The 16,835-nt window shown below is 40.5% G+C and overlaps 1 protein-coding gene across 1 annotated transcript in view; it reads right to left on the reverse strand.

Moving 5' to 3' along the window:
* Positions 1–323: 323 nt before the first annotated feature.
* ADTRP (androgen dependent TFPI regulating protein) overlaps positions 324–16,835 on the reverse strand; it is a 70,468-nt gene continuing 53,956 nt past the window's right edge. Inside the window, exons 6-7 of the mRNA XM_079776488.1 lie at positions 8,573–8,724; positions 324–2,024 (exon numbers count right to left, since the gene is read on the reverse strand). Of these exons, the coding sequence (XP_079632614.1) occupies positions 1,993–2,024; positions 8,573–8,724 (184 nt within the window). The 3' untranslated portion in view covers positions 324–1,992. The remainder of the gene's footprint in view (positions 2,025–8,572; positions 8,725–16,835) is intronic.

Raw genomic sequence — 16,835 nt, forward strand, 5'->3', positions numbered from 1 at the left:
CGGGGGGGGGAGGTCAATGGGGAAAAAAAAGAAGACATATGTACTACTATTTGTAATCCTTTAAACAATAAAATAAAATTAAAAAATATATTATTGCTGGTATGTAATCATTTGTATGTTTTTTACACACTAATAGCTTAACACAGCCTGATATGGGCACCGCATACCTTTTAATGAATATTTAATCAATGTTCTTCATGGGTGTTTTGTTGCTTTTCTTTTTCAAAGCTACAGCAGCACCAAGGAATCATTGTGTGCTTGTGTATGTGCTCAATGGGAAATGAATCTGAGGTAGTTCTGGTGTTGGAATAGATACTGTGCAATGGCCAGTCATGTAGCAATCGAGGCTTAATTTGGTCCTAGGGACAGTAAAGCCACAAATGGAAATCTGCAGGCTCATTCCAGCCAAGAACTTACTATGACTGTGAGAAGTATGCAGCCAGAGTCATCTTTAGGGTGTGGAAAATTTGGGTGATCCCCTGCAGGCTTCAGATTTGGGGAATTCCCACTGTGACAACTGCTTCTGGGCTCCTGCTGAGACCAGGTGCTTGGAGCAGTCAAGAAGCAGCAGGTATAGGAAAAGAGGGGGTGTCCCAGCTCAATCCAGAGGGACTTGAGGCTCCTATTTATATGAGAGTAGAGGAGTAGGAATCAGGCAGGTTTCCTGGTGTCTGTCCTAGTCTTCCCTTATACTGCGGCCTTACTGGTATAGTCTGCTCTCTTCCCTAACCCTGCAAGACCACTCTAGGTATTTTTGAGGTATTTCTGGAGTTGGAACAGATATTGCACAAAGATCAGTTATGTAGCAATCAACATTTAATTTGGTCCCAGACACAGTGTTACCAGGTTTTACCCATTTTCACCAAATTTCTCCTGTATCATGTTTGGTTGGAAAGCTCAAGTATTATTTATTCTGGTGCCCACACCCCAATGCCCCTGGGCCTTTGACACACCAATAGATTTGACTATCTTTACCCACCACGTATTTCTTTACAAAAACAGACCTGGAAAATTCCATTAGGAAAATCGAAGCAGGGTTCATGAATGTGCTTGCTGACAATCAGTTTTGTTAAATCATAAACTAACTTAGCCAAGTACTTTGTACCAAAGCAATCTCAGCAGTCCTCATAATCATATCACTTCCCACTTAGACTGTTCCCCAAGTAAAATGTACAACATTTATTTGACAAGTTAATCAATACTTGAACGGAAGAGATTTTGACAATGTCATTATGTTCAGTGTTTATACATGCCCTGAATGCTGCTCACATGAGGGAAAGATTTCCTAATATTTTTATAACTGATTTTCTCATTGCCCCAAATAATTTGCCATTATACCATATCAGGTAGAATCTCCCTACACATCTGTCTAGATTGAGGGAGGGAAAATAGAGGAGAAATCCATGAAAATAACTAGCTTATGAAAATGCTTGTTTTTAGGAAAGTTGGGATTATTGAAAACATGACACAGGATTGGAAGTTAAAAGATTTGGGAGACAAAAGCTCCTGGCTCAGTTCTGACACTAACTCTTTGGCCTCATGCAGGTAACTTCTCATCTATATTCTCGGCAACCTCCTCTGTAAAGTGAAGATTTTGGGTGATCCTAAATTCTTTCTCTGTCTAAACATTCTCTAACTCTGAGTTTATGAGTTTTTTTGGCTTCTGGTCAGATTTTGACCACACACCGTACTCTACAGAGTTCAGACAAAGGTCACAAATTCTGAGACAGCAGGAGTTAATTTCGTATGGCCTTTTAAAACCCAAGAGTCCTCAGATTGAGCTACCTTCATACCCTATTCTTAATTTAAATATTGTTTTCTGTCCTTTTTATTTTCCTATGTTTCTCCACCACCTCCCTACACCAAAAAAAAAAAACACAAATAAACAAACAAAAAAACCCCACATAAACAAAACAAAAAAATAAAACCAAAAAGATGGAAAAAGAACACCCTCTTGTGTTTTCTTTCTTTTTCTTGGAAAACAGCATATAATCACTTCTTCTTCTTTGGCTGCCTCATGTCACCTGTGCAAACAAGAACAGAGAGAGAGACTTCAGACTTCAGGGTTTCCCTGATGGGTTCTTATGTAGGTTGACATTCACCCTGACTTCAGGCAGTGGAAAGTCAAGGGCTTTTCCCAAGGCAAAAGGATGTCCTTCAAGGAGTTCTAAAAACATACCACCACTATCAGAACAGCAAGAAACCACTCTGCTGTCCCCTGTTGGTGCTTAGCTCATAGCCAGCCAGTTGACCAATGATGTCCTTGGACTTCATGTGGTTCTGTATATCTAACATGAGCCAATGATTGCTGTTGCTTTTGGCCACATGTTCGCAGGGCTGTACACAATCCATCAACAAACTTGGAGGCTTTGCATATGGAGACAGAGACCACATCAAATTAGAGAGGAAATAAAAGAGTGAATATTCACCTAATTAGGGGTCATTCTGTGACCTCTCACTCAATCAACTTATCAGCCGGGGAAGAAAAGTACTCACATATTGATTAGTTTTTAATAAGCTCATTAAAGGGTCTTTATTCAGCTGAAATTATAGCCTTAGACTACTAGAATGACTTCCATTTACCCAAACAAGTTGTTACCTCCATATTTAATGATCATAAATCTTTGCATAAGCTTTGAAACTTTACTAACTCATTATCCTGTCTATTGGTAAATGCTACCAATCCTACTTTGAAAACTTTTTTCAACTCAGTCTCTGCTTGTTCCTTCTAGAAGTTAGAGCCCTGTTAGATCTGGTTCTGTAGTACCACAGCAGCCTCATGCTCCTAATTTCAGGCTTTACCCTTTAAACCCTGACTCCCCCCACCCCCTTAAATTATATCCTTAACAGTAATCTCTAAATCTTTTCCTAATTTATGTCATTGGAACGCCCCTTCTCAGAGGGTTTAGTGACTGATAACTTGAAGTCCTGCTAAGGCCCGGTCATCACGCTGATTTTCTAGGATAGCCAGCTCCTAATCACAACAGCTCTCATGGCCATCCCTGCATTCATGTCTCTCCACATTCTTAAGGACAGTCCTCGTCCTTGTTCTTGTCATCCTCATCAGTTCAGACCATCTCCAGTCACTCCAGCAAAGCCTTACAAATTTATCCAGCTTTACAGGGTTCCTGTTCTTTTCATTTATGCTTCCACTTATTATTTATTTTTGATGTGAATTCTCTCCTCCCCAATTAGGTTATCTATATTAGGTCTATAAGTACAAACCCCATCTCTTTTCTGAAGTATATACTTTGGGCAGCTAATGAATAATTTTTCAATTAAATAACACATTTATTTCCTCAGGTTCAAGAGCTTGGCCAACATAAACTTTTCAAATTTGTTCCCCTTGTAGTCATTCTGAGGGCTCCTAAAGCTTTCATTACCCATATTGTTTACCAACCCCCAGTGCTTTGAGTCTAACTATAATCATAACCTCACTCCTTCAACCCCAGATGCCAAGGATTGGAGACTCCATCTTTATTTAAGAAACAACAGAATATGAAGGCTTAGAGAGAAGCAGCAGAAGCAGGATTGGAAGTAGTGGTGGGAGTTCCTCTGGAGGAAGAGAGCAGGTGGCTCCTTGCACTGGACCAGAGTCTCCCACATACAACTCCAAGCAGCTAGATGGAGCACTAAGGAATTCTCACATACCTACCACTGTGCTAGAGAAGGCACGGGCCCCAAAAGTGTATCTGCATGGAGTTCCCATAGTCATTTCATTCTGTAGAGACTTACATGATGTGAATATAACAGGAACAATGTTTTCTTTTTGTTTCTACAAGTGGGGGTGGGTTCTTAGTCTTGAATTCTCATGGGGCTGAGCAGTTTCTAGGCTTCTTCAGAATTCCTCTCTCACCATGTTTCCATAGTGCCAGAGATAAGGAAACTGTTGACTTAATAATAGATCATATAATCTTACCCAAACAAAGTTCACAAAATGGATTTCTGAATTCCCAACATAATTGGGAAATTATGTTGTTTGTTATCACCCTTTTCTTCATTGATGGGAGTTTTTCTGAGTGGAACAGTTCCTAGTTGGCAGTTAGGGAGTTAGGTCCACTCCTGACTTTAGTCCTTTCTTTATCCTCGTGAGATAGTACCAAGGAGTGGAGATATTTTAGGCCAAACATTTAATGTTCTTCTGCAAGATCCAAACATTTTCTGCTGGCATGGTAAAGAAACCATTCTTTTAATCAATATCACTATGGATATTATATATAACTAGAGGCCCGGTGCATGAAATTCATGCACTTGGGAGAGGGGTCCCTCTTGCAGTCCAGGAGCCCTTGGGCAATGTCCGACTGACAGCTTAGGCCCGCTCCCCTAAAAGCAGATCTAAGCTGTCAGTCAGACATCCCTAGTGCTGCCGTGGAGGAGGGAGAGGCTCCTCACCGCTGCTGTGCTCGCCAGCCGTGAGCCCGGCTTCTGGCTGAGCGGCGCTCCCCCTGTAGGAGCACACTGCCACCAGGGGGCAGCTCCTGCATTGAGCGTCTGCCCCCTGGTGGTCAGTGCGCATCATAGTGACCAGTCGTTCTACCGTTTGGTCAATTTGCATATTAGCCTTTTATTATATAGGATTACACATCTTATTATTCAAGTAGTCAGGACATGGGTTAAGTAAAAACATACTGTTCACAAAGATTTACACCTATGTAGCTACAACCACAAAAGCTACTGCTAGACTTCAAATTAAAAATTTGAAGAATATTTGCCTAGTTTCGTCAGGTTGACTTGGAAAAGGGTGAAAAGGCAGATGGTTAGAGGGATATGAGGTGTTAGAGGAATGAGATTTGAGTACCAATGAGTACAGTCACAGTGCAAAAGTAGCAGGAAGTAGATGGAGCTGAGGACTAGCTGGAGAAACCTTGAGGGTACGGAGGCAGAGGAAGAGGGATAAGGAATAATCTTGAGTAGACTATTTATGGAGAAGTTAGGACAAGAAAGACAAAATAGCTTTAGAAATACTTAAAGAGTAATCTCATGATAAGATCCTTTTGTTATGAAATGATCAGGGACAACACGAAAAGCAGTCTTTATAAATGATTTCTTCATGGATAAAACCAAGAAGGTAGACTAGATGGCCTTTAAACAGCTTTTAACAATGAAAATCTCCTTTAAAACAAAAAAAACAAACAAAAAACAACAAATTGCTCTAGAGAAAATAGTATTAAAGGAAGGTTTTAATGTCATTCTACCCAACATACCATCACCATGTCACTTGGCCAGATTGGACTTTTCATCTCCTAAACCTGTGGTAGGCAAACTGCGGCTCGCGAGCCACATGTGGCTCTTTGGCCCCTTGAGTGTGGCTCTTCCACAAAATATCACAGCTTGGGCGAGTCTATTTTGAAGAAGTGACGTTAGAAGAAGTTTAAGTTTAAAAAATTTGGCTCTCAAAAGAAATTTCAATCATTGCACTATTGATATTTGGCTCTGTTGACTAATGAGTTTGCCGACCACTGTCCTAAACTATCCTTAGGAGGGGAAGGATCTATGATCTCAGGCCTCAGAACATATCCCTCAAGGATGTAAGGAGAGTGGTCATGGACTTCCAAGCGAAAATGGCAGGTCTCCCATATGTAGTGGGTGTGGCCAGAGCAGCAGTCAGCTTATTGTCCAGGACTCCCAACTGGGCCATACTGGCCTCAGGATTTCAGAAGCAGAGATTCCAACAATTCTAGCTTGAATTGCTTGATCTCCTATTTCACTCATTAAGTTCTTCAGAAACTGCACCATCTCTGTCAATTTGCATTCGGTTAGGTGGTTGTTACTTTTAATTGCCTTGCCTGGGGGAATTGGTAATTTATGAAAAAAATAGAAGGGGAGGATTGGAATATCTACATAGACAAGAAGGTTTCTGATTTTTGCTGGAGGAGAATGAGTTTAACAGCAATAGTGACTAACTCTATGTGCCAGGCCCTGTTCTTGGCCCTTGACACTACCAAAGTCATTTAGAGTTCTCCAGGATGCTAGGAGGTGGTACTAATATTGGCTTCATGATGCTCAAGAGAAAATGGAAACAAAATGACATCAAGTCTTTTTGCAATGTTACAGGTCTGTGAGTGGCAAAAGCAAAATAGGAACCCATGCAGTCTGGCGCAGAACTTTTTCCCTAACCACTGCTTCCCACCATGTCACCAATGCACTCCTTTGAATTTCTGTTCTCATTCAAGGAATCTCAGAGTGTGGAAGGATATTAGAAAGTAGGGTTAGCCCTGGATTTGGACAGAGTAGGTGGCTACTTAGGAGGTGTTCCCATAGATCCAGAACAGAAGGTTTGGAGAGGAACCCAAGATAGAGAATCCACACAATTGACTGTCCAAGCATAGACAATGCTATACTATGTGCCCATTGGCACAGCAGGCATTAACCAGAACCCAACTGAGATGTACAGCTGCCCTAGTTAGAGGTTATCTAATGGTATTGAGACAAGTCATATGGTTGAGGGAAGCCTTAGGCAGGCGTCCTCAAACTACGGCCCGTGGGCCACATGTGGTTGTTTTTGCCGTTTTGTTTTTTTCCTTCAAAGTAAGTTATGTGCAGTGTGCATAGGAATTTGTTCATAGTTTTTTTTAAACTATAGTCCAGCCCTCCAACGGTCTGAGGGACAGTGAACTGGCCCCCTGTTTAAAAAGTTTGAGGACCCCTGCCTTAGAGTGTTGTAAGCCCACTAGGACATGGGAACATGTGTTTGTATAGATAGCTCTGTTTAGTTTTAGACAATAAAAGTGTTCACTGCCATTGGAATTTTAAGTGATCTACTCTTTTAATGTCTACTCAGCCATTTGTAATTAAGATCTGTTCAGAATTTAACACATTATGATCCTATTCTGATGCCATATAGCATGAATGAGTTTTCACTCATTCGATTTTTAAGGAGTTATAAATCTAGAGAGAGGAAAGACACAGTAGTCTCTATCCATTTACAATAGTTTGTCCCTCATATAAACATTCACATATGCACATGTAAATGAAGGCCCACATGGTGATGCTGGCCTGTTTGCTCACTGGGATCTAATTGTAGTGAAAAATTGGATATAGTACTTAAACAACAAGGCTTATTAAAAAGAGATTGGTGTTGAAAATAATGACTCAATATTAAATATTGTGAAAATTTTGTTTTTTAATTCAATGGATGTTTCAAAGTCACTGTTTAACAATTTAAAAATCAATCGTTATTGAAATAAATACATTTGATTAAAAAAAGTTATTGTTCTCTAAGCTCAATTTTTTTTTTGTCTGTACATTTTTATCTGCCAAATTTTATATGGATTTGTTTCTTTCTTTCTTTTCTTTTATAAAGATAGATTTGGGGAAGGCATCAGAAATCTTTATCCTGATTTTCAAGGAGCCAAAATAAGTTAGAATTAGATATCAACACATTTGAAATGTCAACACATTTTTTTTCCTGGAGTTTCCTGTGATTTGGAGTCTGATTTTGGGATTAATTTTTAGTATTCCATTTTTTAAAGTGCTTTCAAGGAGGTAATTACCTTTGGGACTTTCTTAACCAGTTAAATTCTTCACAAGTAGAAAACATGTGAATAAGACAAATTGCTTATCCAGGGTCCCAATATCCTCTCAGAAATATACTCTTTTGTACTGAGTCTTCTGAAACTGTTGTGTTTTTTTTCATACACGGCTTATGTTTTCACACCAGTTCATAAATTGGGTGGAAGATGCCACTTCTATTTTGATAGAACAGAATGGCATGTGGGTGTGTGACGTGGGGGATTGTATGTGACTCTTGCCTTCCTTATATACAAAATCAGGGTAGAGTTCCTGTACTTCTCCTTGAGTGGGGAAAAAATCATGGGTATTGTGCAATTTGACTTTTTGATGGTTAATTTTCCAACAAAATAATATTTTGGGCAATGGGGTGGTGGGGGAAGCAGGGAGGAGAATAAAACTTTCCATTTTAAAATCAACTACATTTAAGATTATTTTTTCTTATGAAGAAGCAACATGGTTCTACCCACCTATAATTAGAAAGCTTAGCTTGCTGACATATTCACATTGCCCAAGACCCTGTCTAAATGAGAATTTCAATCTCAAGTACAGGATGTGATCTTATCTGGTAAATGCTTCACTAAAGGTTGAAAAGCAACCTAATGGGAAAGGGATGGGAACTCATCCCGGAAGGCACTGCTGAGGTTGGAAGAGCTAAAAGGGTCATTTCCTTCAAACCAAACCAAAGCAAAACAAACAACAAAAAGCCTTGACATTTAAACATATTGTATCCTTCAAGCCCTTACTTAAGGGGAGGATGACCCTGAATCCATTTTTTCATGCCAGGCATGGTGACACCTTGCTCTCTGGGTCCTAAATTCTCTAAAGATAATTTCTAGCCTTAAAGGTTTATGGAAGAGGGGAGGTAATTTGATGGGGTTCTTTGAGAAAGTATGAACTTCCCCAGGCTTTTCCTTTGCTTAACTTGATAAGACCCATCTGAGTCTTTGGCACAGGCATCAAGGTCACTGCTTTCTGCTTTGAACTAATTTCTCTTGTTTCTAGGAGGAATGGAGAGAGGACAAGGAAGAAAAGTTTGCAGGTAAAATAGAAATAAACTGACCCCATTGCCAGTGGTTGAGCTTCTCTCCAAGTAGGTAGATGCTGGCAATAAAGATGTAGCTGAGAGAGAAGAAGGCTGCTAGACCCACTGGGCTGAGTTGGGCAAACACAGGATACACCCACGTACCAGTCTCAGAGTAGATCCATAGGACCCTGCAGAAAATGACAAGCCACAATGATTAGGGCAGTAGGAAGAAAAGCTATATTTTATTTATTTATTTATTTATTTATTTATTTATTTATTTATTTATTATTTTATTTATTAAGGTATTACATATGTGTCCTTAACCCTCCATTGTTCCCCCCCCCCCCACCTCCCCACTCATGCCCCCAGTGTCTGTGTCCTTTGGTCATGCTTATATGCATGCATACAAGTCCTTTGGTTGATCCCTCCCCCTTCCCTCCACACTCCCCTTCCTTCCCTCTGAGGTTTGATGGTCTGATCTATGCTTCTCTGCCTCTGGATCTATTCTTGTTCATCAGTTTATGTTGTTCAATATCAATGAATTCTAGAGCCCAGGCAAACAAAAAAAGTCATGGGGGATATTTTCCAATAGCTCAGGTGTTCCAAAAACCTACAGAAGTGAGTCTTTTCTAGATAGACTTGATTCAATGAGACATCCTATTTCATGGGCTGGGCTTGGCTATTTTACCTAATCTATCAAATTCAATGATGGTGAAAAAATGTGGGAAGACATTGAATATATCATTAGTCAAAGACAATATGGGAGAACATGAGTCATTCCTTTCCCTGAGAGGTATAACCTGCTGAAACATTGAGCCTACTAAGATGGCACCCATTTGCTGGCTCTCAGCCAGACAGGTGGGCTTTGTATTTCTGTACTTGAGTCATGTGTTGCTTTCTATTAGCTCTCCAAGTCTTTTGGGCTAGGAGAAATGGAGATTGAACATTATTGCTGTAACACAATATGCCTGGATTTTCATTATCAACCCTGATTTTACTTCCTGGATATAGCCATGGATAGAGTGGTAAGTAGGAATGGATGAAATTACAGGAGGCTCAGATCTTGCTCATGTGAGGATAGAATATAAATCATTTCTGTAAGCCAAGAGAAGGAAAAAAATGCTAGCAGAGGAGTTACAATGTCTTAAATGAAGCCTAAAAATGCAGTTCTCTGGAAATCAACTGCACTGGAAGATGCCAAAGTCTGAAATAACTTTTAAAATTAAATATGGGGAGGTTGCCCTCTTAGCGCAGTAGGCAGTGCGTCAGTCTCATAAAATTAAATATGGGGAAGATGATGTATCAGCTACAATTTATAACTGGTTTAAAGTACAGAATCTGGAACCAGGCTTCCATGATTCAAATCCTAGTTCTGCCACCTATTAGTCACATTGCCTTCAACAATTTATTCAATCTCTGCCCTCATGTATAAAATGGTGGTGCTAATATCATGCACCTTATAAGGCCATTGTAAGGATTAAGGGAGTTAACACATAAAATAGAACATTGCCTGGCATATTGTAGTAATTTAATAACAGTTTAAAAGCTTATCTTCTCTGGGGATAGCACAGTGGGAGACTTCTCAGAAACCTTTCTTTTGAGGCTGTTCATCTCTTGTAACCTAGGATAGGCTAGGTTATGCTTCATAAACAATATTCAAATTTGGATACTTCAAGTTATCAAAAGGTGGAAAAATGAAATTCTGTGCTTAATTAAACTTTCAGAAACCCAAGTGTCATCTTGTTTCAAAACTTGAAGTTTGTCAAATGCGTGTGGATGAGACAAGGACTAATATCAGGGCCAGGACTGGGATGAGGCATTAAATTTCAGGGGCCATCTCTGTGCATCAAAGGGTACAACAGAGTGAAAATGAAAGCTATGGAATGGAGAAAATGTTGGCAAATCATATATCTGATAAGAAATTAATATTCAGAATATATAAAAAACTCCTACAACTCAACAAACAACCTAATTAAAAATGGACACAGGATTTGAATAGGCATTTCTCCAAAAAAGATATGTAAATGGATAACAATCACATGAAAAGATTTGCATTTCCCTATAACATTATTAATCATTCGGGAAATGCAAATCAAAACTGCAATGAGATACCATTTCACACCCATTAGAATGGCTATTATCAAAACAGCAGAAAATATTAAGTGTTGTAGAGGATGTGGAGAAGCTAGAACCCTTGTGCACTATTGATGAGTATGTAACATGGTATAACTACTGTGGAAAACAATATGACAGCTACTCAAAAAAATTAAACATAGAATTACTGTATGATCCAGAAATTCCACTTCTGGATACGTACCCAAAAGAATTGAAAGCAAGGACTCAAATTGATACTTGTACACTTATGCTCCTAGCAGTATTATTCACAATAGCTAGAACATAGAAGAAACTCAGGAGTCCAACTATGGGCAGATAAATAAAATGTGGTATATTTACACACAATGGAATATTATTTGGCCTTGAGAAGGAAGGAGATTCTGACACATACTACAACATGAATGAAACTTGAGGATATTAAGTGAAATAAGCCAGTCATAAATATTGTATGATTCCACTTATGAGGTACCTAGAGTCATCAAATTCATAGAGACACGAAGAATGGTGGTTGCCAGCAGCTGGGTGGGGGAGAGGGAAATGGAGAGTTACTGTTTAATGAGGACAGAATTTCAGTTTGGGAAGCAAAAAGTTCTGGAGATGGATGGTGGTGATGGCTGCACAACAATGAGAACGTACTTGATGCCACAAAACTATATACATAAAAATGGTTAAAAATGAAAAATTTTATGTTATGTGTATTTTACCACAATAAAAAATTTTTTTAAAGGAGGCATCAGGCCTGGCGGTGTGGCTCTGTGGCTGAGCATCAACCTATGAACCAGGAGGTCATAGTTCGATTCCTGGAGGAAAGGAATGCTGCGAATATCCTTCTAAAACCACGTGTCAATGGGATGCACATTCATAGGATTCCACTGTTGGAAGGTGTGAGGGACAAGAAGTAAACAGCCCCAAGGAGCTAGGGTTAGGAATTTGGGCTCAATAAGGACATCTGAATATATTCTAAACATTAGGATTAGTTCACTTTGTTTACTTTGTATACTTGAAATTAGGGCTTGCTAGTTCCCATGCACATTTATATAAGATAGTCTACAAATAAGGACACTGCTCTATAGGCCTGGAAAGTTTCTGTTTATTTACTTCATTTTTGTTTCCTTCAGCATAAGGTTCTGGAAGGAAAGTTTCTGAAGTAAGATAAGAAAGTCTGTACTTTCACAGAAAAAGTACAAAGAAAGTTATAGGTGTATTAACTGACAGTGAGAAAAGTAATGAGAACACAAATAGAATATCAGGCAAGAATGCAGTTATTTAATGAAGGGCAGTCAGCAGAGAGGCCTGAGTGAGGAGATGTCACTCAGTTGGTATTGTTTCCTTATGGCTTGCCTGAATATATGTTCAAAGGAGAGAGAAATGGAGAAGGAGAGAAGGTGGGAGAGAAAAGAAAGAGGAGGAGGGGCATAAAAGAGAAGAGGAGAGGAAGTGAGGGAGGGAGGGAAGGAGGGAGGTAAAGATGGAAAGAGGGAAGAAAGGATGGAAGGAGGGAGGGAGGAAAGAAGGAAGGAAAGACAGGGAGGAAGGGAGGGAGGAAGAACTGGCTTAGCAAGTCCAAAATGGAATGTCATTGTTCTCTGTCTCCGTCAGTGTCAGCTTTTCCTGAGCCCCAGATGAGATCCCATCAAATCATATCTAAATGTTTCTCCAGTGCACTCATTTCGTGATCTCGGTCTAGACTCCTTCATCATCCCACCTGGGTTTCTGTAATTGTCTATTCAGTGGGCTTTCTTGCTCCCTTTAATTCACTTTCCGCACCCTAGGCCACCAGCAATCCAATGCTCTTTCTTTTAGTGTTCATGGCACTCCCCTGATTCCAGTTGATCCCTGTTGCATTAGGAAAATATCCAAGCTCCTTCACGCAGCCTATCTGACCTTGCCCTGCCTACCCATCCACCCTTAGGTCTGCAGTCCATCCATATTGAATCCCTTTCTGTTTCTTTATTATTATTATTATTAGTAGTAGTAGTAGTAGTAGTAGTAGTAGTAGTAGAAGTAGCCCTGCTCACGAATCTGTGCACCAGTAGCTCTCTGCAGGGCCTGGCCGCTCCACACCCGCTGCCCAGAGGCTCTCTGTGGCCCAGAGGCCCATCCGCAGCTGGACGCGGAATGCTTGCCTTCTCGCTGGGGCGACGACACAAGCATTTCACCCCCCCTTCCCCGCTCTCAGCCCCAGGATTGGGGGACTCTGGCAGGGCTGAGAGGACTGGGTGCCGCCATCTTTGTGATGGAGTGAGGGTTGATTTGCATATTACCCTTTTATTAAATAGGATTATTATTATTATTATTTCTATTTTTTAAATTGATTTCAGAGAGAAAGAGAGAGGGAAAGATGGACAAAAACATCAATGATGAGAGATTCTCTGCCTCCTGCACATCCCACATTGGGGATCGAGTCTGCAACCCAGGCATGTGCCCTGACCAGGAATCAAATCGTGATCTCCTGGATCATAGGTTGACACTCAACTACTGAGCCACCCATGCTGGCAGGGCCCTCTCTGTTTCTTGAACTAACCAAGGTCTGCAGCTTCTAGACCTTGACCCGTGCTGCTGTCTCTGCTTGGAACACCTCTGACCTTTTCACCTCCTGGGACATACTTCTTCTTGCTCTGGGTCTGGCTGAATCATACTCATGCTTTAAAGCTCAGCTTAAAATTCAATTTCTCTAGAAAAGATTTCCTGAATATCCTTTAACTCCCTTCTATTAGGTTCTTATGCCACATGCTTCCTCTACCATGAACTTAGCCGTGTTGCTTATTTGACTCTTTCTCACTAGCCTGGAAGCTAGTGAGACAAGGGTCATGTCTGTTATACACATCAGTTTCCTATGTGCTGGAACACAGCCAGTTCTTTATGTTTTTAAATGAATGGCTTTTTGGATGGCCCTATTAGCACCTCTAGTTCCCTTTCCACTGCTGTCCACTGTGGCTGCTCTAGACAGCTATCAGCCGCCCAACCCAACAAGAGCTCCACAGCCTTTGAAACTTGGAAATGTACCCAGGAACCTTCCAAATTAGTTAATCTGACATTTACTTTATTAATACTTTGAAGAGGTCAATGGCTCTGACCCTCAGTTGAGATATCAATAATCTATGTTCTTCTGGAACTGTCTGCCATGTGATTCTATGTGAGCCAGGGTGGGCAGCACACATTGGTAGCCAAAATTAATGTTATAGTCTTCCCATCCTTCATCCTGTAGCATCAAATGATTATCATGAAATGTGTATTTTCTGTGTCTTATCAATAGGGAAATAGTGGAAGTCTATGGGTTAGAGATTAGTAGATAGCTAGGAATTTTGTGGGCTTTAAGTATCTTAATTCTTAAAGTGTTAACCCTCATGTCATATCCTTCTAGCCCATCAGAATAAATAGAATAAAGACCCTCTTGTCTCACATTTCATGCTGACTTCATACATAAACATGTGAGAGGGTCATGTCTGCATCTAAGGCCAGAGGCAAGCACAGCCTGCATTTACATTTGCAAGTGAATTAAAAAATTTAGCAGAAGAATTCCCACAATGAGAATGTCCCTGAGAATGGATGACCTGGTGATTCCTTAGCGTGGAGCTTTAGTCTGTTGCAGCCCATGAAACCCACCCCCTTGTCACACCTCAATTCACCGACCTTCTCAGACTTTCTATTTATCCCATACAAAATGCTCCTAGCCAAATATAAATAATGACATATTAAAAAACAACCTCTAGCTTTAATAGCTACAAAAATTCAATCTGATTTTTAACATTAAGTTGTGAATTTCTACCATTGTCTCAAAAAATAAATTCCTGTCATGTTTTACGTAACGTTCAATAAATTTTAGGTGAAGCAAAAGTAAGTAGATAAATAGATATATAAATAGATAGATGATAGATAGATAGATAGATAGATAGATAGATAGATAGATAGATAATGGATAGAATGAAAATAAATTGTGATGCTCAAGTGTCAGTTTACTTGGATGTTGAAAGTGCTGGCAACTGCCCTAGCTGGTTTGGCTCAGTGGATAGAGCATCGGCCTATGGACTAAAGGGTCCCGGATTCAATTCTGGTCTGGGGCACATGCCTGGGTTGCAGGCTCGATCCCCAGCAGGGGGGCATGCAGGAGGCAGCAGATTAAATATTCTCTCTCATCATTGATGTTCCTCTCTCTCTCTCTCCTTCTGCCTTCCTCTCTGAAATCAATAAAAATATATTTAAAAAAAAATAAGAAAATGCTGGCAATAGTGAGAGTTGGGATGGCAACCTCTTTATGGCATTTAAAACTGTTAGCAATCCCTCCCTGGAACATTCCCTTCTGGCTTGAAGCTTCCTCTTCCCTTCAGGGACCATGAGGTTCTTGTACATTCCTGATTTTCTACCATCTGATTATTCTTTGCTACTTTGCTGCTCCCTTACACCTCCTGTCCCTTAGATGAGGACATTTCCCCAGCATTCTCTTCCCATGTTTCTCCCCTTCTTCTCTCTCTCTCCCTCTCTTCCCTCCTCCTCCTCCCTTCCCCGACTCCTCTCACTACTCCAGCAATCTCATCTCACCAGGAGGGTTAAACTCTTTGAATCTCTGCAGCCAGGTTTGATTAACCAAATGGAAGTTTCTCTGAGTAGGTGGTTCTCAGCCTTGACTGATGATTAAATTGCCTTGGGGGCTTTAAGATTCTGATGCCCAGGACATATCCTGAACCAATTTAATCAGAATCTTTTGAAATGAGACTTAGATATGAGATTTTAAACTGAGTTTTTTACTTATACCCAAAACTATTTCTTTCCTATCTTCTCTACATCTATTAATGGAATAACTATCTTTCCAGGCTGCTGGCTGAAAATTCTGAGAATTATCCTTGATATTTTCCTTTGCATTTGCCTGCTACGTGCCAATCAATCCATAGAACCTTCTGTTACTTCAACAATGAATCTCAGGTATGTCCCTCATTCCTGATTGCACAGCTGTATCCCTCTTCAGGTTGTTCTTATTTCTAATTTCTGTAACAGGCATTTTGGGTGAGTAGGAACTGATTTTGGACAGGAAGGGTGAGAAGCATAGCTAGCCATTTCCTCTCCTAGCCCTTCACTCCCACCCCTCTTCAACATTCATGCTGGCTAGCCTGGGCCCCAAACATTGATAACAAGGGAAGCTGTGTGGCATTTTAATATTTATTTTCATATATTAATTTACAAGAGGACTAAGGAGCCCTTTGGAAAAATGGGGCTGGGATTCTGATCCCCATGAAAATTTGAGGTTATAAAACTATGCAGTATCTAGATGGCCCCAGGAGGTCATATTTCAGGAAAGGGTAACTGGCTCTGGGAGAGAATTCACACAATGCACTAGTGGGAGTAGAAGACTATGGTCATGCCAAATATGGCGAGGTGGCTGACCCTGGAACTCAGCTTAGCCCAGCCCTCTGGCAGTTTTTAAGGGATTCTGGGGATATGATGTCTGTATGCAGAAGTGTGTATGTGTAAATGGGTGCATTAACTTAGAGGACTATTAAACCTGCCAGGTGCCCTGGCAGCTTAGCTGTGGTCTTCACCTCAGTAAGCACAGTAGAGAAGAAAGGAATCATCTCTCTCATCTCATACAAACTGTTACTGAGAAGTGACTTTGCAGATATCTTCCCCAAGGCTGACTTACGGCTGCATATCTGTGCAACAGTCGCACTGGGCATGCAATACCTTGCACACTAGCAGAAATACTTATGGCATAAGCAGATTTCTGGTCTACCAATATCAAGGTGGTGATATCCTCCAGGCTAGCTGGGGCTGTGGCAGTGGCCAGCAGCATGGTTCTATTTCTACCATCATAGGGGCAATGGTAGTGTGGCATTGTTAGCAATGGGGGTGGCGTACTAACCCTAAAGCAGAGCCAGGTGATGTTGGGTCCAGAACACTAGATGTTGTGGCTCTATAGTCTGTGTAGGAGAGCAGTTTTCAGGACTATGCACCACACAGGCATGTGTGAGCACTCATTGAATTATTAGAACTCCATAGAGGTAGGTTCTCTGAGCACTTGGACCTGGAATGACATTGGGACTATGAAAAAGCCATGGATAAAGAATAAAACAATGTGATTAAACTAGATGGAAAGAATATTCAAGGTAACTTTTTGTATATTGTTTTATTCTGTTTTGCTTCCTATGTCTCACCATTCCAACCCATTTTAACCACTCTTGTCAAGATACCT

The sequence above is a fragment of the Cnephaeus nilssonii genome (assembly GCF_951640355.1).
Source record: "Cnephaeus nilssonii genome assembly, chromosome: 7".
Lineage (NCBI taxonomy): Eukaryota > Metazoa > Chordata > Mammalia > Chiroptera > Vespertilionidae > Cnephaeus > Cnephaeus nilssonii.